The sequence below is a fragment of the Miniopterus schreibersii genome (assembly GCF_964146895.1).
Source record: "Miniopterus schreibersii genome assembly, chromosome: 20".
Taxonomy (NCBI): domain Eukaryota; kingdom Metazoa; phylum Chordata; class Mammalia; order Chiroptera; family Miniopteridae; genus Miniopterus; species Miniopterus schreibersii.
The window spans coordinates 8225851-8253314 of NC_138122.1; the positions used below are offsets into that span (position 1 = coordinate 8225851).

The following is a 27464-nucleotide window of genomic DNA, read 5'->3' on the forward strand; positions in this document are numbered from 1 at the left end:
GGGGCGAGGTGATGGGGGCGAGGCGAGGGGGGCGAGGTGATGGGGGCGAGGCGAGGGGGGCGAGGTGATGGGGGCGAGGCGAGGGGGGTGCACTTTCTGAGGGTGGAGTAAATGTCTGAGATGGGTGGAAGACACAGTGAGAGCCAGGCCATTCCCTTCTGGGCATCCCTGGAACTCTGCTCATGGCCCGGTTAGAGCGCTTGTTATACGATAGTGACTCTGGGTTACACGTAGGCCTGCTGCCTCTGCCAGGCTCCAGCAGTAAACACCGTAGCACAGAACTCGCTGTCTTTAGTGCCCAGCACTGTGTGCGACACAATGGCAGGTAAAAACGCTTCTTAGCCAACTGTTAAAAGGAACTTGAGGCAAGTAGGGAAATTTGAACTTTGACTAGATTAATAATACTGAGCAACTATCAGTTTTTTTTAGGTGTGAAAGTGGTATTGTGGATATATATCTATATACATCTATCTACCTATCGTCTCTCTATATCTATCAGAGTCCTTATGTTTTAGAGATGCATACTGAAATATTTATAGATGAAATGATGTCTGGGATTTATTTTAAAATAATCTAATGGGCATGTGTGTGAGGAAGTAGAGGGGATATAGATGGAATAAAATTGGCCATGAGTTGACAGTGCTGAAATTAGGTAATGGGTACTTTGGGCTCCTTTTGGTAATCTCTACACTTGCCTAGGTTCAGAATTTTCCATAATAAAGAATCTTTTAAAATTTCCTGGAAAAATATATAATTTTTGTTCAATTGTTAAATAGATGAGTGGAAGAATATAGCATGACCTGATTAATTTTATACACATCTCACACACACATCTTCTAAAAGGAGTTATAGGGACTTTCTGAATCCCTTTTATTAAGGTGTTTTTGTATGTTAGAACCTATTAAGGGGATAGGATTTATTTGGTGTTTACTGGGCATGTTGTGGAATGGTTGAATTAGAAATTTGTTCTGACCTTCCAGAAGCTTAGGGTGAAACAAGAGAGTTCCTTTGACTCTTGGACAGCCACAGTTCCTGGCAGGGCTCTGAGGAGGCAAGGGGAGAAGGGGGCATCTCGTCTCTAGGGACACACCCCACACGTCGTGTCTGCGTCTCCCACATCACTTCAGAGATGTGCTCCTGCTTTCAGACTTCTCAGGAGCAAAATGGTGTCGGTGCTTTGAATTTTTATAGCTCCTTCTGTTTTCTGAATAATTTGAGACATCTCTTTGAACTATATAGATGGCAAAGATGAGAGATTTAGAAAGTGCCTATTAGCAAAAACAACTGTTTCCATTAGAAAAAGAATCAGGAAAAGTAATAAAGTGAGAGGAAATCAGGACTTGGGGAAGTATTTGTTGTGGAGTGTTATGTAACATGACTATTTATAACCCAATCTCTTGTCTCCAGAACAAGATGCAGAGGCAGGGGACGAGGCAAGAGGCGGTTTGGCCCAGGTCGACGGCCAGGGCGTCCTCCAAAATTTATCCGCTTGGAAATCACCAGTGAAAATGGAGAAAAGTGTGATGATGGGACACAGGTACCGGGGCCAAGGGGAAAGAGCTGCTTCTCAGCTGCTCACTTGGAGGACATACCAGCACCACTACCGGATTAACGCAGGTGCCCACGAGGCTGCCAGCTGCCAGCTGCCAGCTGCCAGGCCAGCCCTTGCTGCCTGTGGGTTGAAGTGTGACTAGAGAAAGGCAGAGAAAAATGTATTTTCAAATGTTACTTAGAGCAAAAACCCAAGTTTCCTGCCCTAAAGATTTGAAATTGTCTGGAGACATTATTGTGGGGGGGGGAGGGGGTCTTTTTAATTAGTTTAAAAATTAAAAGTATAATGTTTCAGGAGAGTCCTGTCACAGTCTTTTCCTCATGAAGTGTCTGGAATATCTCACAGTTTTTACATCCTATGGATAGTCAGTTAATTAACTTTCCCAGAAGGAGAATATTTTTTTCTGAGCATTATATTTTCTGAATATTTTTTTCTAGCCATTTAGAAAATAAGCAGGGATTCTGAACCTTAGCTGACACCCTTCTAGAGCTAATCTCTGTCCAGGTAAGGGAGTAATTCCTGGTTATTGCAATTTCAGGACTTGCTACAGTTTTCCCCCAAGGAACAGTTTGATGAGGCTGAGCCAGCTGCTCTGAATGGGCTGGATCAGCCAGAACCGACGGCTCTCCCGATCCCTCAGCTGCCCCAGGAAGCCCCGTCTTCCCTGGAGCACGAGCCAGAAGCCCACAGCTTGCACCTGCAGCCCCAGCACGAGGAGAGCGTGTTGCCCGCGCAGAGCACCCTGACCGCGGACGACATGCGCAGGGCCAAACGCATCCGAGTAAGTGGGAAGCCGAGCTCCTCCCTCTCTAGGTGCTGGCCTTTCTCCGGTCAGCCAGCTGCAGAGGTGCTATGTTTTCTAGCCTCTTCACCATCCACTTCAGAATCTCGCGTCTAGCTTATCACACGCTCAATCCCCTTGTTTTGGAAGAGTTAACTGTCTCAGTGTCCCTGTGTCCTGTGGCAGGCTGGATGGCTGGTCCTAGAGTCTATCCATTTAGTAAGCACACAGAGGCTGGGCTTTTGGTAGCTCCTGGACTGGTGCAGTTAAAGTAGGCTAGTTCTCTGGATCCTCAAGCTCACAGATTGGAAATGGAGAAATAAGTATATTTAATTATAATAACTGCTTATATTTAAGCCAGGCTGATCTGTGTCTAATCATAGTTCTCAAGTTATTCTTGGGTAACTTCATTTGGTTATCTGCAGTTTCCAAGGGGGGACTGGCAAGTATCATTCCTCACCAATGCCAAGGAACCTGTGTCCAAGTTGATACGGCAGGTACGACCCACACACCCGGGGACAGCTCGGAGTGAAGCCCTCGGTCTGGGAGCAGGTCAAGGTCTCACCTGTGTGACCTGCACCTTGGCTTCAGGCCACATGGCTGCAGGGCCTCCATGGCTTCCAGGCGGATGTGTCTCGTTCTTATTTCCCGGATAGCAGTTGAGTCCGAGGTAGGAGCTGCAGGGGATGCATGTGGAGAGCAGTATGGTTCTGTGGAGTAAGTGCCTGTGCTGACAATTTTCATTTAGAAAACAATGACTTAAACTCCTGTCTGTGGGAGCAGGGTGTGCAAAGACTTACTAGCACTTTACGTGTGTATGACAGAGTTCTTTTTATATAACTTTCCAATGTCTAGATGGACCATGGCTTTAGCTTATGTTTCTGTTGGCTGTCTTACTTGCATATGTGCAGCTCATGTTTCTGTTGGTCTTATTTGCCTTTATGCTAGAAGAGACCTCGAAAAATAGCCTAGTCCATGCCTTGTAAAAACGCATCTAGACGTTTATAGCTATTTGATAGCATCAAAGGGCTCTGAGCCCTCTGAGGCTAAATAACCTTTGTGGGGGTCCTGCAGTGGAAACATAGCACTTGTGGCTCCATGTGTATTATTTCAGAAGGATATGTAAACACACATAAATATAAACTGCAAAGGCGAAAAGCTATGAACTTATAACTTCCCATCCATCATCCTATGTTACTTCCCAGTCCCCATTTCACGCTCTTGCCGAATTACTGTCTTTTCTGCTTTGGCCATTCTGATTTTTCACTGAGTCCAGAGCAATGCTTACTAGATTTAATTTTTTTGAGGGAAAAAACTAGAGCCCACAGTGTAGTGAAGCTGTGGATACACAAGCGTAATCTAGCTATGAGTGTACTTGGGGTCTTGAAGGAGCTGCTTACTGGTTTTGGTACGAGGTTCCTCGTGTCAAAGCAGAAGCCACGTGTGTGTGGCTTTTGAAAAGGTCAGTCTTAGTTGAGCTATTTCTTTTTTTTCCTCTCACACTTTCTGAAAAGTAGGGCTATGTATTTTTTTCATCTCTTCTACCCAGGTTGGTCATGACCAACTAAAGGAAGTCTTCCATCCAATTGGTAATGTAACTATTTTTCTCTCCTCCAATGCTGCCTGCTCAGCTGGAGCTGCAGGTAGGTTTGTTTCCTGTGTTTCCCATAACAGAATGTTACTTAAGTGTTTGCCTTACCTGCTCCTCTTTGCAACCTGTACTTACTAAATCCTGGGAGAAACTACAGTTTGGTTGCTTCAGTAAATGCCAATTAGTTAATGAATAATGATGATTTATTTTCAAATAGATCAGTGAGTACATCGTGGGCTGCACATTCCTCGTACACAAAGTGCAGGGTAGGACTGAGTGATCCCCCGGGTCCCTTCCAGCTCTGAGACAGTGTGAATGACTATGGAATGGTATTGAAGTCTAACATATACTCAGCACTGTGCTGTGTACACAGTGGAATTTTCACTGAGGCCTGTCCTCTAGGAGCTTACAGTCGAACTGGGGAGACAACGCTGATGAAAGGTGTTAAGTGCTAAATTTAAAAGTGTAGCCTATAATTGTTTTAGGAACCTGGAAGAGGGAAAGGCCAAAAAACGATGGAGTCGGGGAATAATTCATAGATGCAGTGAGACTTAAACTGGTCCAAAGAGGGCAGCACAGGATGCAGGCGAGACCCAGGATGCGCCTGGTATGCTTACGGGGCAGTGCGCACACTAGCCTGACCCTGGGATGGGGGCCAGGTGAAGGACAGCGTGAGTGAGGTATGCTGGGCAGGGCTAGACCACCCTTGAATGCAGGATCAAAATAATAGGAAAATTAATCAATAATTTAGGATTCTTTAGCTACTAATATCAAACTTTAGAAACATATGGTCTTTGTCTGCAAAGAATCTGTTGTCTTAGAATTCATTTCATTGTAAGTTAAATCCCTCATCATAGATTTTAGCAACTGTACCATTTTGGCACCATTAGAGTATTTATGCACCATACAATATGGTGTGGTTGACGGGCTGTAACTTGGGGATCAGAAGATCCATAACGGCTACATCTGTGCCACCTTCACCGTTTTCCATGATTTCTTCTGGAAATGTGTGCCAGTGGCAGCTCTGAACTACAGAAGATGCCACAGAGTGAAATGGCCTGCAGGTGGGCTGTGGGGTTGGAGTGGTTTCAGCACTCACTGCCTTGCACTGCAGGATGACATTAGGATCATTATATCAGAGAAATGCAGTCTAGGTCTGTGTGCTTAGCCGTACTCAGGGCTCCGTGGAAATGAGAAACATGGTAAGAATAAGTAAGGTTAGTCCATAGAACTAAGAAAGTGGAGCCAGGTGGCTGCTTAGTTTAAATCACGTGTCTGAGGTCACTCATACTAATCAGAAACGGCAGGAGACATTAGCATAGTGGATCCAAACAAGGCTGAGTTCTAGAGTTGGCACCCAGGCAGAAGTGCAATCCCCAGCGAGGCCAGGGCCAGGTGTCGTGCACTGTGGATGCCCTGCGAAACTTTCGTGAACTTGGATGGAGGAAATGATTCTTACCTGCCAGAAACTCTCAATCTCCACTCTCTGAACCTCAGGAGAGCATTGTTTATTTTCAATATTTCCATGAAGTTTTGAAAGTAGCCAAAATACTGAGAGCGTATATGTGAAATAAGGAGGCGCAGAGTAAAAAGATCGGGCAGCTGCCAAGCAGCATAATGAAGGGAAGGCTGCTCCGTGGCTGATTTGAAGCAGTTGTATTCCTAGAGACCAATGCAGCTGCCATAGGAGCGATCTGGACGTAATTGTCCTTTATTTTCATATGAAATACATTTAATTAATTCTCAGACTTTTGCTGAATACCTCCTACAAAATAAGGTATTTTTTAAGGGCTCCGGGTGCAAAGGGGAATAAAATCTGATGCAAGCCTGAAGCAGCCCCAGACTTGGGGAGACAGGAGAATTACTAAGTATCTACTCAAGACGTGTGAGTAGGTAACTACATCCCGCCAGCCCTGCTAGGGAAGCCCCGAGAGGGAAGTTTTCTGTTGGAAAGTAACCAAGTTCAGAATTTTCGCTAAATCAAAAACAAGTATTTTGCTTTTTCCTTAAATGATTATATTACATCAAATTTAGTTTAGAAGTTACTGCTTGTAAGTAATTTGAAATGAAGGGTTTAAGCGTTGTTCATTGTACTCGTTGTTGAACAAATAATGTATTAAAAGCTCCACTGATCCTTTAGTTACTATTCCCTTCTACTTACATAAGCATACCTATTCATATACATATACCTACTCATATACCTATTAATATACATATGCATGCATGTATACATATATACATATACATATATTCATGTATGTATTCATATATGTATATATTCATATATGCACACATATATACATATACCTATTCATCTACATATACGTATACATATATACATACACATACACATACACATATTCGTATTCTTATTCATAAACACATACCTATTCATATACTTATTAATATACACATACATACATGTATACATATATACATATACTTATTCATACATGTATTCATACATGTATATACTTATTCATATATGTATATTTGTATATATGTATATGTATACATATACGAATATATACATATATACATATACGTATATACATATTCTTATTCATATACATATACCTATTCGTATACCTATTAATATTCATATACATACATGTATGCATATATACGTATACCTACTCGTATACCTACTCGTATACCTACTTGTATACCTATCCATATCCATATCCATAAATATATAATTTTCTTTTTGAGGGATTTTCCGCCTCTCATAGCTGTGCAGACCTTCCCCCTGGTGTCTGAGGAACTAATAATGAAACTTCATTACAGTATAACTAAAGCGTTGATTCCGTGCTATCTGTGTGAGAGATGGTTCTGTTAATCTGCTCTCAGTAGAGCGTGAGTTGTTTCTCCGGTAGTAGTGATGAATTTGCACTGAGTACCCATATTCTCTCACTCGGATTCCCCATGACGACTGCGTGAATTTACCAGATGGCTGGTCACCATTAGAAGTGCAGCCTGTGACTAAAGGGGGAGGGGCAACTCGACGGGTGTAGACAGGGAACACAGCGGTAAGCTGAACTTGGTTGGCAGGGCGTGCGAACCAGTGGAACTAATAGCCGCACTGAGGCTTGTCCTCTGCATTTCCCGAGTAGGGAGGGATTAAATGCACAACCTCCATTTATGACGTGTGCTCCCGTATCTTCCCTCATGAGCAAACATGTTCACATAAATCTGTACCTTTGTTTCTCTTTCAGTTCTTTTTCTTTTCTTTTTTTTTAAATATTAATTTCTTTTTTTTTTTTTTTTAATATATCTTTATTGATTTCAGAGAGAGGAAAGGAGAGGGAGAGAGAGAGAGAGAGAGAAACATCAAGGATGAGAGTCACTGATTGAGCCCGCAACCCAGGCATGTGCCCTGACCAGGAATCGAACCCCGATCTTTTGGATCCCACGTCGATGCTCAACCGCTGAGCCACGCTCGGCCGGGCTTTCAGTTCTTTGTCTTAAATCGAGACATAATTCACATACCATAAAAACTGCCGTTTTGTGGTGGTTTTTAGAATGTTCCCAAAGTTGTGCAGCCATCAGCACTATCTCAGTCTGGAACATTTCATCCCCCTTAAGCGAACCCCCGTATATCCATCGCCCCCCCTCACCCAGCCCCTGGCAAGTGCTACGCTTCAGTTCTTTTTATTGCCCTATTTTTTCGCTGAACATTTTAATCACGCTTCGAATTCTTTTTCTCAAGAGCTTGAACAAGTCACGCTTGGCCGACTTGCTCCAGCCTCATCCATGCATGTGTGACTTATCCCAAGTCACTTCTTCCAAGTCTGCAATTTTTATTTTACGTCATTTTGGGACCTGGAGTCCTCTATTGGGAATACATTTTTTAATGTTGCTCAGATCCTTTCATAAGGAAACACACATACATAGACATAAAACAAAGTGCAGGAAACAGTCGTCTTTTCAAGATGAACTTCTTGGAGGTGGCTTCATTTTTTTATATGCTTTTTAAAATTGATGTCAGAGAGAGGAAGGGAGAGGGAGAGAGAGAGAAGCATCGGTGATGAGAGAGTCATGGATCGGCTGCCTCCTGCGCGCCCCCTGCTGGGGATCCCTGTGCCCTGACCCCCAGGTTCGCCGGTCGACGCCCGACCACTGGCTGGGCAAGACGGCTGCATTTTTAATATCTCGCCGGAAAATCTTTTTCACCTGTGCCCTAGAGTTTCATTCCTGTGGACACGTGGGCCCGCCGCGCCCGTGTCTTCGCCTGTGGAGGCGCCCGCTGACGGTCGCGTGCGTGTCTTTCAGAACGCGGCCCTTCAGCACCTGTTCATCCGGAAGTCCTTCCGGCCCTTCAAGTGCCTGCAGTGCGGGAAGGCCTTCCGGGAGAAGGAGAAGCTGGACCAGCACCTGCGCTTCCACGGGCGGGACGGCAGCTGCCCGCTCACCTGCGACCTGTGCAACAAGGGCTTCCTCAGCAGCGCCTCCTTGGAGAGCCACATGAAGCTGCACTCGGACCAGAAGACCTACTCCTGCATTTTCTGCCCGGAATCCTTCGACCGCCTGGACCTGCTGAAGGACCACGTGGCCATCCACATCCACGACGGCTACTTCACCTGCCCCACCTGTAAGAAGCGCTTCCCCGACTTCATCCAGGTGAGCGGCCCCCCGGCCCCGGGCGCCGCCCTCCCCCGGCGAATGATCCTGGCCTTTGGAAAACTGAGACTGCCCGTCAGCTGCACTGTCGCCCCTTCTTGGTAACAGCTTCACGGTGGAGAACCATGTTTCTTCAGTCAGTCTACTTTTGTTGAACAAAAGATGATCACGGCCCTTCATTGTCCAAGGCGGACATTGGCATTTAAACATTTAAGTTCTGTGACACGTCATAAACGCCCTTATCTGATTATGGTCTTTTAAAAGTGTGTACTAGCAAAGATGAAAAAGAGAGGCTCCCGCTTTCTGGCCTGGGGACACTGCCTTCCTACCACTCTTCTCCTGTCGTGCTTGACTAAGGTCGTGCGTTTTGGAAGGCGACAGGAGGAAGCTGTATAAGGTCCACTTTTGTGTCAAGCTCTGATCCCCTCCCCTGTACTATATTCTGGAGCAGGTGGGGGAGGAAAAATTCCAGAATATTTATGATTTCATTTGGACTTCCAGTGATTATAGTGTTATGTCCTAGTCAATGAATAATTCATTCTAAATATCTAGTAAAAATAGTCACTTTTAAAAATTCCCAAAGCAAAAGGAATCTATGATTTAATCATAGTTCTGCTAGTGTCTGGAAGTCTTGGTAATTTTATCACTGCCCACAAATGATTAGAAGAGTTGCCTCAAGGCAGAATCTAATGGCAAAAAAGACTCCACAAGTAATGAAGCAAACGTGTCATAGGAACAACTGTTTGATATGACTTACTGCATGGCCCCCACCCATAATTCTCCATTGGATATTTGTGGTTAGGAGAGCTCAGAGGCCATATGCCTTTATTTACTGTACCTAAAAGTACAGGGAATACGTCCCAATTAAGGGGAAATAATGCTGGTGTTGTGTTGTTCTCATAAATGGGTCATGTGTTTTATATCACCCAAGGCATGTCTTCAATTCTTCAGAACCTGATTATATAGAAAGTGGTGAAGGGTCCAGTTACTAAAAGGGGCCAGATTGTTTCTGTACATGTTGGAGGCAGGAGAAAGTGAGAAAGGATTATTTTTTGTCTTCCTATAGATATATTTTTTAGCAAGATTCATTTAAGTCCAAGGGAATTCTACTTTTAATCTTTAAAAAAAAAAAGACAAAAGAAGTTGGTTCCATGTAGTCAGGGCTTTATGCCTAAGCCAGCACTCCTCCTACCTCCCCTTCAAGTTTTCCGGGGGGTTGAGGCTGGTCAGGCTTCTGGCTGCTTGTTTTGTCCCTTTGCGGCAGGGATAGTGTGTCACCGAGGCCCACGCCAATCAGGTCTGGCTGGACCCGCGGCAGGGTGGACGGAAGCCCATGGCAATGCCTTTGGCGCCCTCTAGAGCTGCTAAGCTGCCTTTTGTCATTTCCTTTGGTGCCCAGTCCCCTGACTTTTTCTGTCTTCGCCGCCAGGTGAAAAAACACGTGCGAAGCTTCCACTCAGAAAAGATCTACCAGTGCACAGAGTGCGACAAGGCCTTCTGCCGTCCTGACAAGCTGCGGCTGCACATGCTCCGACACTCAGACCGCAAAGACTTCCTGTGTTCCACGTGTGGGAAGCAGTTTAAGGTGTGTAAGCAGCAGCAGCCCGAGGTTGCTCTCCCGGCCCTGGGATCCTGTCGAGCTAAGGATCAGGGCTTGTTTGTTTCATCAGCTTATCTCCTACTTTCAAAGAACTGGACTGGAGGTGCATTTCGTGCCTCATGTTTGAGTTAGCTATGATAAAGTTTAGGAAAAACACTCACCTTAATTTCCCAAAATGACTCATTGAAATCCCCAAACAGAGTAGTAATGCATCTCCTAAAACAATCTGAATGTATGATGGATACAACTGAATTGTTATTGAGGAATTCCTAAGAGAACCGTCCACTTACTTATCAAATCAAGAGATTTTTATTGAGCCCTTATTAAGTATAAGAGACTGATAATCGAGCCCTGAAAGCAGCAGGACTGTTATCTAATGGAGGTGGGAAATCTATAGGGTGCTGAGAGGGCTTAGACTACCCTGGGCAATGTTAATGACTTCAAAGATTAAAATAAAAAATAAACTCAGTGACCTGCCTGGAACTTAGAAGAAGCAAAGGAAAAACCCATGGGAGACTCAGAGATATGAGCTAAACAAGTAAATGTAAAAACAATAAAAAATACTTCATTGGGAAATCAGATGATTCTGCAAAGATGTCATTCACGGACATCTGAGTATGACTGTAGGTCCTGCTGTTGTAGACACTGGGAAAGAATCAGAAACAGATTTGGGAGGGGCAAAAATAATTTTACAAGGATGTATTTGTATAGAATGTGGAAACATTAAGGAGAAGTAGAAATAATTTTCAAAGCTTAAGTTTTGTGGTGTACGTGTTATGGATTATAATCTCGACTTTTGATACATAGTAGCACGATTTAGAGCTCTATAAGGACGCTAATGTGAAAAGTATAAGTGGGCCTAGGTTTTCTGTTTCTTAATTTAAAAAAATGACAATTTGTCTAAAAAGATCCCTGTTTTGTGGTGGTCATTGGTTGGCCATCTATCCTATCCACCTAACATTTTTTGATTATCTGTTTTGTGCCAGATACCATTTTAGCACCTAGGCAGAAAAAAACCCAAAAAACCAAAAAACCAACAAAACACTTTCCTGCTTCTGTTTTACTTTCACCCAATATATTAGACAGGGTTCAATCAGAGAAGCCAAACCACTGTGAGCATAATGGAATAAGGGATTTTCTTACAGGAAGAAGAACTTAATTATAGAAGGACATGAGAAGTAAGGGTCTGACAGGAGGAGCAGAGAAGGGTCACGGATGCCCCTTTGTGGAACCCTGGTCTGGGTGCACAAATGGGAACCTGGGAGTCTGGGGACCCAGGCACTTCAGCTGCAGGGTGGGCCCGCGAAGGAGACCTTGTGCTGCCTGAAGACAGCTGTGTCGCTTCGCTGCCTGGGGGGTGGACGTGGACTTGGCCAGCAGGGCTGGAGGTCGGGAAGTGGCTGAGTGGGAGGGAACAGGGACACCTGGAGCCTCCGCACCTGAGCCGCAGAGCCTCGTGTCTGCCGCTTCGTGTCCCCCTCCCAGTCTACAAAAGGTGGGAGACCTGGTCTGGTAGAAGGGTCAGACCTTTACAAGTAACAGTTTAATCATGTGTCCAAGAGCAGAGCCTCACTGGCTAAGGGAGGTGGTGTTTTTTTGAATTTGTTTTCATTCAGGATGGGCTCTGCCTAACTTTTCTCTAAGGACCCACATCAACACGTGTCACCAGATTAGATCACAGGCTGGACCTGGACCATGCGCTTTGTCCATGGTGGGCCCTGTAGTGTTTGCGTGGATGTCTGAATCCATAGATGAGAGAGCCTGACTTACATTCGTTAGGGATTTAGAGGATTATTGTTATGTTTGTTAAAGTTTGTGGGACTTGAGTGTACATACAGCTTTGTAAATTCAGGATTACCAATCATTCATTATCAGTTTGATACCAAACTTATCTCTCATACCCTTTGATTTCTTCTACATAAATGCAAAGTCCTTTTTCTTCTCAAAAATCAGTATCTTTCCAGTTGACTGTCATTTTCCACCAAGGCTCAGTGGATTGCACTTACTTGCTGGTAAACAGTCAGTCCTGGTCACTCTGCCATGTCCTGAGTGTTCCAGCTCGGGGGCATCTTGGCAGGTTGTGGTTACTGCTAACTGGTATTGATTTTTTTTTATTTTTTATATCCCTTCAATTAAAAAATTTCTACCCCCACTTCTCACCCCCCTGCCTTTTCAACTTTCTCTCAATAGCGAAAAGACAAACTGCGGGAACATATGCAGAGGATGCATAATCCTGAGAGGGAGGCCAAGAAAGCCGACCGCATCAGCCGCTCCAAGACGTTCAAACCTCGCATCACGTCCACCGACTACGACAGCTTCACGTTCAAGTGCCGCCTGTGCATGATGGGCTTCCGGAGACGGGGCATGCTGGTCAGTGCCGGGCCCTGGGTCCCCGCCACCTGCCGTCCCTCCCCAGTTCTGCTGTGTGGTGGTGGCTTTTGTGCCATATTTTGTACAGTAGGTTTTGCCCGTGGCCAGGGGTAAAACCAGGCAAACAACTCCTAATTCTCTCCTTTCCAGCCTCCCCTCGCCCTCCTTCGCACAGTTCTTTGGGAGAGGTCTGTGTCTAACAATTTTGTTACTAGTTTTGTTTTGCTTTACCTTCTCAGTCCCTGGTTTTACTGTATTTATTTCCCTCTTCCCGTTTGTGTTCCTGCGTATATGTACAGTCTTGTGGGCTCTTTGCCTTCTCGCCGACTATTTCCTTAAAGCCTCTTGTCCAGCTATGAAATGGCAACGGAAGAAACTTTCCATCAAAGCAGGGCGTGGGCACCAGGTTGGCAGGACGTCGGGGTGGCCAAATGCAGCAGGTCCCGAGTAGTGGTGCTTCCCAGTGCTGACGAGGGGCCAGGGGAACCCAATTCCTGTGTATGTCAACTAGCCTGTGGTAAAATTGGTTTCGTTATTCGTTGTGCTTAAAAGTGCAGAACCTATTGACGAAGTTAAGTGAGGACTTCGTATTTCTGCCAGGAGCTAAAGTCATAGAGCATCATTTAAAATTCAGAGCCTTAATTTTCCTCTCATTCAGTGTCCTCCCTCGGGCTGGGGCACTAAATAATGAAAGACAGGTTGGCATCAGGAGAATTGACCAGAGAAGTTCACGCTACTATAATTTCCCTTTTTCCAACAGTTCTTTCATCAAAGACTATTAATGGGATCCGCAGTGACCCAGTTCACCTTCAGTAATTTGCTGAGTTCCTGTTAATTCCTGGTAACAGTGACTGTTATGCTTTGGTGTCAGGATGGGCCTGGCAGTGCTGGTCGGCCAAATGCCTGTTGTTTGGGGCGCTGCTTCGGAGAATTCAGCTTGTAGCAGACGCTCTCAGAGACATTCGTGCAGCTTCTGTTCGTAATGGGCTCTCCTTTTCGCATTTTCTCCCTTTAGGTAAATCACTTATCAAAGAGGCACCCAGACATGAAGATAGAGGAGGTGCCCGAGCTAACCCTGCCCATCATCAAGCCCAACCGCGATTACTTTTGCCAGTATTGCGATAAGGTAAACGGAGCCGTCGCAGTGCAAAGTCTCTGTGGGAGCCCAGCCGCGAGCCAGTTTGCCTGCGTGTGGGAATGTGTACCCGGACCTCGCCGGCGCTCTGAACAGATGGTTCCCTGGCTCTCAGTACTTTTCCATTCACACAAGAAAGGGCTACAAGTGTAGCCTCATTTAAAGCCAAAATTTTTTCCTTCAGAATGAATTGACTGTTTTGTTTTCCCTTCTCTCTGTGATTTTCGTTACAAAAGAAGAGTCGTATTCCCAAGAGCTTAGTACATGAATTCATTTAAAATTTCTTAGCTCTAAAATGAAAGTGTTGATCTCATCGGGTTTGTAAAATATATGGTAGATTTTGGATTTCTAGAAGATTGAGTAGGATGTGAAAATGTTTTGAGGTGGAGTACTTTAGTTGTACTATTTTATTTTTAATTTTTGTACAGTTGCAAAAAAAGACAGGGAGAGAATACATGTCTATTGTTTCATTGTAATAGTGTTTCCTTATACCATGTAGCTGTGTCAGCTTAAACGTAAGAAATATTTTTAAGCATAGATTCACTAGGGGTACTGGTTGCTATTGGATTTTCATTTTGGAAGATTCTTTGGCATCTAGTAGTCAACTACATGCATCATGTGAGAGCTTCCACAGAAAGGCTCATGGAGGGTCTGGCCTTAGAAACAGTTCTTTTTCTCTGACTGTGTATCCACCTCTTAAACTTCAGGGAAAAGGCTAGTTTTACTATTACTAAATTAGTTATGTAAGTTCAAGCAAGGTGCCTGGCACATCTAGACGATGTCCTTATTTTATTCTAATTTACGTTATATATATTATCTTTCATTGTATCTACTTTGGGTAACAGTGTATCTATTTTAGTTTGGGCTACAATAATACTTTTTCTCATTTTTTTGTACGGAAATGGTTAGATGGTTGGCTTTAAGCAGGAAAGGGGAACTGTGTACTGCTCTCATGGCAAAACATTTAAATTTGCAGGTTTATAAAAGTGCCAGCAAGCGGAAGGCCCACATTCTGAAGAACCATCCCGGGGCTGAGCTCCCGCCAAGCATTCGGAAGCTTCGCCCTGCGGGCCCTGGAGAACCAGACCCCATGCTGAGCACCCACACCCAGCTCACAGGCACAATAGCCACCCCTCCTGTCTGCTGCCCCCACTGCTCCAAACAGTACAGCAGCAAGGTATGGGAAGCTCTGATTGAATCTGAGTCAGGCCTGCGTAAGGAGTCTCTTGAGAGAAGCTGGCTTCTCCCAGGTGCTCTGGTGGCTGCGTCTGACTTGATGGGGACTGACAGGTTCTAGGAGCTGTTTCCTGAGAGCAGGAGCCATAAGCACAGAATGGGAGGAAATTATGGTGGACTTTCCCCAGAATCAGCACCATCTGGTAGCTCAAGCACATGGCTGGATTCCTTTTCCTTGGCCTGCCTGCTGAGGGTCTCCTGTGGGATAGTCCAGGCTCAGAGTTTATGAGCTTGGCGCTCCCGAGTACTGTGTAGGAACTAAGTGATAGTTCCTAAAAGGAGGGCTTATGATGGGCGCTGCAGGTGTTGGTGGGACTAGGGGATGCTGTGAGGTATTCTTACCTGGCCTGATGGTGCTGGGTCACGTGATTCTTTAATTTCTTTCCAGCTTCTTCTTTTTTCCCCTTTCATAGCATGTGCCACCTTAGGGAGGGCAGAGTCAGCATCACTCTAATTTTTTTTTTAATGGATAACATAAGAGACTTTAGGAACCTTTGGAGGATTGCATTTGAGAAAGACTGAGAATAACTAATTCCAGTAATTATTCTTGGTTTTTGCTATAATTTTTCAGACCAAGATGGTACAACACATTCGAAAGAAGCATCCGGAGTATGCCCAGCTCCCTAACACCCTGCACACACCGCTGACCACAGCTGTGATCAGCACTGCTCCGGCCGTTCTAACTACCGACAGTGCTACTGGGGAGACCGTGGTGGTAAGTGTGTGACCCGTGAGAGCATCTTCTCTCTTTCACTGGCCCTCACAGCTTTCGGTGCCAAAGCCAGAGCTGTCTTGTTATTTAATTGGCTGGAAATTTGGCCCAGTAGGCTTCTGATTGGGTCTCCTCTGGGAAAGGGTAGCAGGAAATTTTCAGTGCTGCTCATTGGTTGCAAGGTTGTCCGAACCTTGAGGGTAACTCCCCTGGGCCTGACACAGACAGATAGATATAGATATATAGGTAAGCTTCCAACATCTTCTCAACTTTGGAATTTCTTCTGTATGAGCTCAGGGCTAACTTGTACTTTCCAGGATCCACCAGTGATATACATTAAACGTTTGTAGGACCTAAGAGCGCTGAAATAACCACTAGTAATACTGCTTTCCACTAATGTATTTTGTGTGAATTTTCTAGACAACAGACCTGCTGACCCAGGCGATGACAGAACTGTCCCAGACCTTAACGACAGATTACCGAACGCCACAAGGGGACTACCAGAGGATTCAGTACATCCCCGTGTCACAGTCCGCGTCTGGTCTGCAGCAGCCTCAGCACATACAGCTTCAAGTGGTGCAAGTGGCCCCGGTACCGTGCTGCGTTTATTTCTTGTTCCCTTCATGGATGCCACACCGTCACCAGTGCATATGGCACTGAGGTCAACAAAAGCACCGATTCTCAGAGCCGGCATGGGACCCTCCATATAATGCGCTTCTGCATGTGAATTCCGAGCCTGCGGCATTTGTAAACTCCCCTCCGCAGGCCGCCCAGGCCCTGGGCTTGGCAGCGTGCGGGGGGTCTGTGCCGAGCGGTCGGAGCGGTTAGGCTCCGGCGCACGCTTCGCCCGTGCTGCTGCGGGCGGCACCCACGCAGGCTCTCCTGCGCCTCTCCTGCATCCTTACCCCGGGTCCCCAGGGGGACTACTGGGTGAGGACCCAGTTTCAGAAGCCCCTACACAGGCATCAAAGGAATTATCTCAGTGGGAGGTTGATCCAACCTTTGAATATCAGTCAGTGCCCTATTAGTACAAGCAAGCGATTTTCAACCGGGCGCCGCAAGAATGTTTAAAACGTGGTACCTGACTACTCAGTCAGGGGCACTGACCTCCTTTCCCTTAGACCATCAAATAAAAAAGTGACAACGGCCAGCACAACAATAGCCGTCCAGTGTGAATGAACCAAAATTATGCCTTTTTTTTTTTTTTGGTCAGATCAGCAACAAAAATTTTTTGTGTGCCACAGAATTTTAGCACTTAGCTCATGTGTGCCATGAGGTGAGAAAGGTTGACAGTCGCTGGTATAGATGTATTACTATGTTCCTTCTACCAGATAATTAGTAGCTTATTTTTACTGATCAGGGAGCTGAAAGAAGGAATCCTCCCAGAGCTATTGTTTCATTTAATTATGCTGAGGAAGTGTCCTCCAGGCACACGTGCAATAATCTGGGCTCTGAAAATTGGAAGCTAATACCAGAGCAGGGAATTGGAAGTTGCCACTCACTGATTATTCTTTATCTTGTTTTCATATGGGAGGGCTTTTAATTTTAGGCTTTGGAAGAATCTATAGATCCCTGGACTTGCCTGTAAAATATGATGCATATGTACATTGTTCTAGAAAAAGGGCTCATACTTTAGCCAGATTTTCAAAGATGTCTGAGATACATAAAAAGTCAGGGATCACTGTTCTAGTGGCTTAATGGTGACGAGCTGAAAGCAGGTTCTCTCCTTCGACATCTTTTAACTCATAAGGGTAGGTCATTAAATTTAATTGAAATCGAAGGGAAAGAGATTTCCGATTCCTGAGAGCTTCCCGTCCAGCTTTTATTAAGAGCTATATTTCTTTTGGCTCCTTCCCTTTCAGAATTTAATAGCATTAGTGGCTCATGTTTTATAAGCTTAATTTTTAAAACTGCCTTTTCCCTAACTTTTGCCAGCTTGGCTTAGGTGTGGGCTCTCTGGGGGAGGGACGCATTGGCTCTAAAATTCACTTCTCTCGCTGCCTACATTTCTGTTGGCATATTGATGTAGCTGAACTGCTCCTCTGGAAAGACTTCCCTTAGCCTCCATCAGTCTGTATTTGCCTTTCCCTCCCTCCAGGCCACCTCCCCTCACCAGGCTCAGCAGTCCACAGTGGACGTGGGCCAGCTCCATGACCCGCAGACCTACACCCAGCATGCCATCCAGGTGCAGCACATCCAGGTCACCGAGCCTGCCACCGCGGCCCCACCGTCCTCCCAGGTATGTACACGTCTGCACAGACATTGTCACGGCCTCAGGGACCCTGAAGAATTAATCAGAGTGAAGAGATAGTAGTACCTTCAGACCTAGCCTCCCTGACTATTGAAATGATACTGTTATTTTGGACCTTAGCTTTTATGTTGGTGTTATGGACACACATTAAGTGATTAGCTTCTATCCAAATGGACCCTGTGATACAATATCCTAGAGACGACATGGTCTTTGTTCCCTCTTCTAAGTGGCCGGGTGATAATATGCAGTGGCTGAGTTGTTTCGGTAATTTTGGAACAGTAGCTTTGAGGAGTATTACTGTGCTTGTATGATTGAGTATTATTAAGATAGCACAGCTAGACCCATTAAAAAATTTATTAACTTCTTATAGTTTGCATGAAACTTTTCTAGGTTTAGTAGGGAGATAACACAAGCGTGCACATTCAAAGGATGTGAAGGTGTCTGCACCATGAAGAATGCACGTAGGACCCCCCATATTCACAGGTTCCAGGAGAGGAGTGCAAATAAAGACCTGCACGCCATGTGTTTGAGCACTTACAAGTCTTGAATCAAGCTAATAAGCCATTAAATAAAATGTGTTCTGCTTTCCTACTTGACACATACACTTTTATAATGACAAAGCTGAAAATACATGTGAAGTAACAATGGATACCAAGTAACATGATACATGGGTAGTGCCAGTTCAAAATTAATTGTATTTTCTGCCCTGGCCGGGTGGCTCAGTTGGTTGGAGCATCACCTCATACACCAAAAGGTTGCGGGTTCAATCCCTGGTTGGGACATGTGAAGGTGGCAGCCAGTGTTTCTTTCACTTGGATGTTTTTTTTTCTCTCTCTCTCCTTTCCACTCTCTCTAAAGATCAGTATAAACATATCCTTGAGTGAGGATTGAAAAGAAAATTAATTGTATTTCCTGCCGGCCGTCCCAGGAAGCTGGGAGGAAGGCTGGCTTTCTCCCTTTTGCCGGCTCTGTGCCCTTCCAGTTGCAGTGGACGTCCATGGGTTGCACATGCCCATCGCTGCTTCCTGTTTATGGGGGTGACGGCAGGAGAGAGGAGGCCATGCTGCTTGCCGCCTGATTGCCCTCCCCTCCTAGTGCGAGGTTTCTCCTTTCTTCCCCCAGTCCAAGACAGGCAACCTCTAGCCACAAGAGGCCCCAGGTTTCCCTCCCCTGCTAGCATCACACTTTTAAGTTTCTCAAAGGAGCCTGAGGCCAGGAGGGACTCCTCCGAGTTCCTTGTCGGAAGGAATGTGGTAGCACAGGGACCACCTTCCCCAGAACTGCTCCCCGTTTTTTCTCACCCAGGCTCTTTGCTGCACCTCATAATGCCTTATGTACCCACATGTCTCAGCTTGGCACATGCCCCTGCAAATGTCAATCCTATGGCCACCCCCTAGGTCCCAGGTGCCCAAATACCCTTAGAGTAGCCCACATCCCAAATACAGGACCCCTGCAGGACAGACCCAAGGAGGAGACTTGTACAGGCCCCTGAAGTGGGTGCAGGGCCACTTCCACAGGAAAGGGGGGCTGTGGTCCCCAAAGCGAGGCCTAGAAGGGGATGCATGTTCCAGTGGGCATGTTCATTTGGCCTCATAGGGGGAGGGGCACAGCAGAGAAGGGCTGACCAAGATTCCTGCAGGGGTCCCCTTTACCCGGGTCTAAGAGTGATATGGATATCTAGATAAGTTCTGGGAGCTCAGAAGATTATGTTTAGCAGGGAATTAAGGACATTTTTGTAGAAGTGGTGTTTGAATTAGGTCTTGCAGTTAAGGGAGGATTTTGCCATGGTAGTTGGGGAGGTCATTATGATTTGAATAGGGTCACATTTGAGTAAAGACACAGAGATGGGAAATTGTGGTGTATTTATAGAAAATAGTTTAGGTTGGTAAAGGAAATGGTGTTTGGTAAAAAAAGCTGGAAAGGTGATTTGGAGCTGAAGTATGGAAGGCTTGAGTGGTAGACTGGGAGCCTGGGCTCACCCTGCAGGCAGGAGTAGCCTCTCCATCGGATGTCTGCATGTGTCCTTGTGCTCAGCTTCACTAACTCTGGGACTATTCAGTTCACTTCAGGGAAATTATGACTTTAATTTGTGCTACAATTAACTTTGTGACATAGGCAAGTAGCTAGCTTCTCAATTCTTCTAACTTCATGTAATATAGATAATTATATTTTCACTCATTTATCTTTCTAACAAGCTTACTGAAATTAATTTTTTGGATACTCTTGGAGATAATCCTTTGGAAACTAAGTAGGATCTCATTGTTATGATTAATTTTCATTAGTTCTATTTGTATTTAAAATATTATTTTACCAGTGATACTTTCAATATTATAATTCATATTAGCCGGATTTATTTTCTTCAGTTATTTGTGAGTCTTAGCTGTATTGGGAATTCATAATTTTCTACTCTTGCTTTCTCCTCTCCAGGTAGCGGGGCAGCCACTGAGCCCCTCCTCCCAGCAGTCTCAGCAGGGGCTCAGCCCCTCCCACATACAAGGCGGTTCTGCACAAGGCCAGGCTCTCCAGCAGCAGCAGCAGAGCTCCTCTGTGCAACACACATACCTACCCAACACCTGGAATTCCTTCCGTGGCTATTGTAAGTGAGAGATGGGATAATGCTGCAGGTCATGGGTGGGAAACCTGCAGCCATGGGTCAGAATTTCATCAGCTTTATAATGGACTTTCTAGAGTAAAGTGTCATTGACCAGTTTCTTCACTCTGTAGTGCATGTAGTGCGTGAATAAGTTTCATGACAAAATTCAAGGTAGCATCCTGATCTGAGAGCCACCCACTTCAGAGACATTAGCAATATTGCTGGGAGGTGTAGGCAGGTGGTTTAAATAGTAGAATAGATGGATAGGATATGTTGATAGCATTGATTCAGCTCTATCTGTTGAATGCCTATATATCAATCAGTGTGCTAGACCCTGAGTATATAAAAGATTAACTTTCGCCCAGTTGGGCGTGGCTCAGTGGTTGAGCATCAACCTAGGATCCAGGAGATCGAGGTTCGATTCCTGGTCAGGGCACATGCCCGGGTTGGGGGCTTGATCCCCAGCAGGAGGCGTGTAGGAGGCAGCTGATCAATGACTCTTACAATTGATGTTTTTCTTTCTCTCTCTCCCTCTCCCTTCCTCTCTCTGAAATCAATAAAGATATATTAAAAAAAAAAAAGATTAACTTTCACATCACTAACACCACACAATAATAATGTTAGCCAACTTTCATTAGGTTCTTCCTATGTGCCAGGAATGTTTTTAAGCCACATATATACACATTCAGTATTCACAACAACCTACGAAGTAAGTACAATAGTTATTTGTATTTTACAGATAAGGTGACTTAGGCACAGAGTAACTTGTCTGAGGCACATAGCTTGTAAATGGGGGTTTGGAACCGAGAAATCTGTGTCCAGAGTTTACACTAAACCACCCTGCTGGCTGCCTCTCCTAAGGAGACAACCTTTGGCTCAAAAAGATTGTTAGCTAGTAGTGAGATATGTGAGTAGTTGCTTTCAAAACCCTGAACTATAGAAGCAGTAAAAGGCTGGCTGCTGAAGATCAGAATAGGTAACAGTCTTGGGGATGACAGCCTTGGGTATGAGCTGGAAAGTATAAGACCTTTATGACTGAAGATGTGGAAGGAACAGGACTAGGGGTAGCAGACCTCAATAGTGGGAACTGGAGGGATAGGGGTTGAGAAAGTAGGGAGGCTGGTGATGATCTTCCCCCACTATTGATTGGGGGGGGGGGGTCAGTCTCTGTTGTGATTGACCTTTGGCTATATTATATAGATTTGGTAGGGAATTAGGCTCCACCCCTTCCATTTAGTTATTTTTATAGTCCTCTTAAATATTGAAGGCACAATGAGGGCTGAGTCTAGATTCTAGTCATGGTAAATGCCAGCAGAATCCTGGTAAATAGACTGACATTTATACTCAGTTTAATTCCTGTGAAAGAAATGTGGAATGAAGATAGTCATGGTGATAATAGTATGAACTAGCATTCTAACCTGAAGAAAAGATTCTGGAACCGAAATTTTTTATTAGGGGAAAAATTTTAAATATACAAAAATAGAAATAGTGTAATGAATGCCCCGACCCATTATCTAGCTTCAACAGTTATGAACTCATGGCCAACTTTGTCTCCTCTGAACCACCCCCATGCCCCTTGTCACTCTCTCCTGCATCTCCAACTAGAAAATAATGCATATCATTTCACCCATAAATTTTTTAGTATGTATCTCTAAAACCAAAGGAACATACCTTAAAAAAAACAACCAACAACTCCAGTACTGTGATTGCACCTAAAAATAAATGACAGTAATTTTTTTGATACCATTAAGTATCCAGTCAGTGCTCATATTTCTGTGATTGTCTCATACATTCTTTTAATAGTTGGTTTGTTCAAACTGGGTTCCAAATAAGGGCCAAACACTGCAATTGATTATGTCTTGGAGTTTCTTGTGATATATGTGTTCTCTCTAAGTTGCAATTTATGTGTTGAAGAAACTGGGTCATTTGTCCTGTAGAGTTTTCCACATTCTGACATTTCTCAAAATCCCACATGGGTTTTGCTATTGGCATCCATATATTATCATTTAAGATGCTTTCTGCTGTCCCTTTTCTTTCCTGTGGGCTGGCAATTAGGTCTAAAGGCTTGGCTGGAATCAGGTTCAGTTTTTCCGACACTTCATAGCTGGTGGTGTGGACTTCCATCAGGAGGCACATGACGTTTGGTTGCTTTTTTCTCCTTTTGTCCACTATTTCATTAGGGATTGCAAAGTTGTCCTACTCTGATCCTGTCATTTTTATACACTAATTAGCTAGGAAATGTCAGTAAAGAAGACAATGTTACTCTGAGGTACAGTTTGTACAGGAACGCCAGGCTCATCTCCTCTATTCACCAGTTTTCACAGTCATGCGCTCTTTCCTAGTATTATCCAGGTGACCGACGAGGGCTGTGTGTGTCTTAGTGTCGTCACGCACTCAGGAATTTCAACACATCTGACGTGTTTCAGGCCCTTGCACTTGCTACCCTTATTCATGCTCAGACGACCCCACCGTTAGCAAACAGGAGCACCTTGGGATCGGCTCCTGTATCTTTTCTACATGGCCCTGTGGTCTTTTATAGCACTCTTCATGCTGGTGTGATACCAGCTCTAGGTTCATCTTCTATGTTTTCTGCCCAGGTCTGGAATCAGCCATTTTCCCAAGAAGCTCTGGTCCCTTTTAGTAGAAAATGTTATTTAGAGACTCAACTGGGTGCTAGGGTGAACTTTGTTTTTAATTTGCCTTACTAACACTGGGGGTGGAATAAAACTCAGTTAATTTGTCATTGCTAGGCAACGGTGGATACATCATTGTGCCACTAATTCACATGTAAAAAGGGTAAAAATATTAAGCTAACAGGTAAGTTCTTGTATCTTATTTCAAGGTTTTATAAACTGTTGTGTATTTCTCTTTATGGATATTCAGAAGCCACATTTGAGGGAGACGCACTGATTGTTTTCAATATTTGGTAATTCTGTACTAACCTCATGTGATCAGTTCTTATCGGAGATACTTTCACTCTATCAAGAGATCAGGTCATCATAAGACTCTCACAGCAAGCAAATCCACGGCAGTGTCTCGGGGGGGAATGTGGTCACTCGTTAGGGATTTTTGTTTACAACTTGTATTAAAATCTGATACCACTGAAATATGCATATTCCTGTTTTTCAGCATCTGAGATTCAAATGATGACGCTTCCCCCAGGACAGTTTGTGATTACAGATAGTGGTGTGGCAACTCCAGTCACAACTGGCCAAGTGAAGGCGGTTACTCCGGTAAGCTGTGCTGCCCGCGAGGGTTTTCCTGTCCACCCTGCTGCACCCATTTCCTCTTACCCTGTCTTCTGCTCCCCAACTTTTAATATCTGAGTAAGAAGTGCCTCCCCTGTGTTCCCATTACAACTTGTGGAGCAATAGTATAACCCTTATCACAGTTTAATTATTGGTTTACTGTCTGTCTTTTCCCGGTAGGTGATGAATTCCTTGAAAGCTGGGTCTTGGTCTTTACCTCCCTGTTCTCAGTGCCTGGCATGGGAGGCAGGGCTATAGTAAATGCTTAATAAATGCCCATCCCATGAATAACTATAGTGAACCTCCTAGGTCCATATACACATAGATTCATAACTGATCACTTTTTATGTGCTTCTTGGAATGTATATGAGTGTTCATTAATGGCATAATGAATTAATTGTTTGAGCTCTTTTAATTATTTTAAACAATTCAGCTATCTCAGGGTGAAGAACATTGCCATAAATTCTATTATATTTAGGTTAGGCAGGTCAATGTTGATTGTAACTGCTACCTCTGTTTTTATCTTCTATGGTTTATTCAGGCCTGCCTCTAAGTTATTAGAAAATCAGAGTATGTAAATTTAAATTAAGAAAAATACTCTTAAGTGGATAGAAATATTAGGATGTTCCAGGGGAAGACTGTTTCCCAAGAGCAGCAGGGTAGTCTAGTGGCCTCAAAAATCTGATCCCGCCCCCCCCAAAGCATTCTGAGAGGTCATTCATTTTTAGCATCCAAACTCACATTAATTAGACTTAGGAGAGATGTGTAAATTCAGAGTAATACTATTGTCATGAAAACAATAACTAATGTAAAATGGTATGATCAGTGAAATTTTTGCTGTCTGTGGGACCTGCTGGCGCTACCATTTTTTAGCCAGGAACTCATTTGGGAACCGGATTATAGTCAAGGATGCCTCTCCCCAGCCCCCCGCCACAATATACATTACACACAAATTTAACGTACATTTTGTGGGGTTCGTAGATTCTTGGAAGCCCACTTTTGAACCACCTAGGGGTCCACGTACCCTAGGTTGAGAACCAGCCCCCTCCTGCTAAAGACAGACCCACATGGGAAACCAAATCATAATCAGAGTTGTGTGTTGAGCGTGGACTCAGAGCATATGGCCCTAGATAAATCAAATGGGTATTTGGCTATGGCTTTTTTTCTGGGCAGTGCTTGAGTAAACTCTGACTTTTTTCCTCAGCCTAGTAGCTAACCAATCCCTCTTCTGCCTAACACATTATTTTCTTTAAAATGTTATCATAAGGATATAGCTAGCTACAGTCTATGAGGAAGATTTCATGATCAGAGGAGAAATGAGGAAATATAAACTCAATGTATATTTTCATAAAGCTAAATTTACTCAATGTAAGAGAGTTTACTTAAGACTGTGCTGTTCCTATGCTTTTGAGTGTTAAAATGCCTCTCATTTGACAGTAGCATTTCAAAAATGACTTTACTTGGCAAAGTAACATTTGGAACTGTTCATTATTACTTTTAACTTTGCTGGTGTTTGAAATTCTGAATTCTGGGAACAATCGATCTTGACTACCTGTTTTGGGGGCTATTCTGCCTCTTTAATGGGACTTTAGATAATAATTTTCCTTTGATCCATTTTATATTAATCTTAAAATTTAATTGACAGATAGCAATCTTATTTTAAAAATCTAAATTCTTAATAGTAGTACAAGGCCAAATATTTCTTTTTCCGTGTAGGTTACTGTTATGATGCCAATTTCTGTATCTGAAATTCTTCACTGTATCTTTTGGTAGAACAACTAAGGTTCCCCCCCTTAAATCCCTTTTGTTGTCAATTACTGTGATCGATCCATTCTCTCTAAAACATTTTGGTAAGGTATCTCCCATAGGTGCCTATTTTAGTTCCCCTTGTAACATTTCTTTATAGATTCTTCCCTCTTTCTGTCCCCAGGACCCCGTCCCCATTAGGCCTCAGATTTCTAAAGATCCTTTCTTTCTGCTCTAGGGTCATTATGTGTTATCAGAAAGTCAACCAGAATTGGAGGAAAAGCAAGCTTCTGCCCTCTCTGGGGGAGTCCAGGTTCAGCCAACTCCGCACAGTGACTTGGACGCCCAGACCGCCAGCCAGCAGCAGCCCACGCAGTACATCATTACAACCACCACCAACGGGAATGGGAGCAGGGAAGTGCACATCACTAAACCGTAACTTCCACCCTTGAGCTAGAGTCAAGCAGTCACATCATGTCTTTTCTCATTCATAAATCGGAAAGCTTCTGACACAACTTTTTAAAGATTTGTCATTCACTCAAGAGCTTGGAGGTTCCAGTCTTGACACTCATACAACTACCGGGGCTTGTTTTATCAAGGTCACCTTCACCAGATTGACTCTTCGTGCCTCAGGCGTTGCTGTCGTGGCATGGGGATCTTCCAGTGGCAAGTAGAGTTCAAGATGCAGAAACTTTGCCTTGCTCTTGAGTTAGTTTTTTTAACACGTTGATAATAAGCCTTACTTTTCCTTTGTGGAACTATTAAGTGGTGTATTGTGTCTGTACCAAAGGTGGAGAAAGGATGTGACAAGTCCACGGCCACTGGACTTCATTCCAAGCCGTGGGACCGAAAGGGAAGGCGCATTTTATGTGCACGAGTTAGATCAGAACTGCTTCATCTTTTTAGTTTTCAGTAACTTAACAAAGGGAGCCTATTGAATATGGAAATAACAATTATGAAGCAAAGGGTGACAGTGGTGTTCTGAAGGAAACACTGTCATCTAAATTTTTTTTATTGCTGATTAAAAAGAACTCTTGCCTTTTTGGGAAAATCATTGTTGGGCTATTGCTAGTATTTTCCACAGATTCTGCCCTCAGCAGATTAGGCCAGAAGACCATGCTCTGCTAGATCTTACTTTATTATTCCACAACGGTGGATGCCCTGCAAGAGAAAAGGTTGCTTGATGTCAGCAGGAATTAAACTCCTGCATTAAAGGGTTGCCACCCATTCTCTGATGTGGTTGCAATAAGGAGATATTGGAGATACCAGTACCAAGTAAAATTACTGAGACAATATTTGTATATAAGGTAAAAAGCACTGAACCCTTGTCCTGCCTTGCAGGGTCCATACCATTCATTAGTTAAGGATGAATCCTTTCTCTTCCCAGGTGTACACTCAGCCCTCGCCCACAGCATTCAGTGTATTTTAGAATTTCTAATGCTTTCTTAAAATGAACATTCTTTGAGGTTGGATGGAAAGGTGGCCCTCCTTATTTCTTACCACTTTTAACTTAAACATACAACAACTCACCTGGACCCTTTGGTATGACCAACTTCACACTTAGGGGAAAAATAAGAACGTGGGGACCATTTATAATACATTAAGGCAGTGATTTTCAACATTTTTCATCTCATAGCACACATTAACTAAATTACTAAAATTCTGTGGCACACCAAAAAATATATTTTTTGCTGATGTGGCCAAAAATAAAAAGGTATAATTTAGATTAAAAAAAAAAAATTTATTACCTACCCTTTTTGTTCCAAAGTGACTTTAAAAAACAATCAGGTGCCTGTACTTGTATATAAGGATTTCTGGTACCAAGAATTAACCAATCAGATGCAACCTCATTATGCAACGTGACCAATAAGATGCAACTTGTTATTATATGATCTATATATAGGATGTCCCCCAAAAATGTATACACACACTTTGAATAGTTATAAAGGCAGTGTTTATTAAAATACATTTCATTTTCAAAATCAAGCTATCAGATGTTAAAGTTTGTATACATTTTTTGGGGGACACC

At 43.9% G+C, this 27464-nt stretch overlaps 1 protein-coding gene across 1 annotated transcript in view; it reads left to right on the forward strand.

Moving 5' to 3' along the window:
* PRDM10 (PR/SET domain 10) overlaps positions 1-27163 on the forward strand; it is a 77082-nt gene extending 49919 nt beyond the window's left edge. The window contains exons 10-22 of the mRNA XM_081123199.1: positions 1408-1537; positions 2091-2333; positions 8197-8544; positions 9974-10129; positions 12335-12514; positions 13530-13640; positions 14626-14826; positions 15457-15600; positions 16018-16188; positions 17696-17836; positions 20276-20444; positions 23571-23674; positions 25674-27163. Coding sequence (XP_080979325.1) covers positions 1408-1537; positions 2091-2333; positions 8197-8544; positions 9974-10129; positions 12335-12514; positions 13530-13640; positions 14626-14826; positions 15457-15600; positions 16018-16188; positions 17696-17836; positions 20276-20444; positions 23571-23674; positions 25674-25874 — 2299 coding nt within the window. The 3' untranslated portion in view covers positions 25875-27163. The remainder of the gene's footprint in view (positions 1-1407; positions 1538-2090; positions 2334-8196; positions 8545-9973; positions 10130-12334; positions 12515-13529; positions 13641-14625; positions 14827-15456; positions 15601-16017; positions 16189-17695; positions 17837-20275; positions 20445-23570; positions 23675-25673) is intronic.
* The last annotated feature ends 301 nt before the right edge of the window (positions 27164-27464 follow it).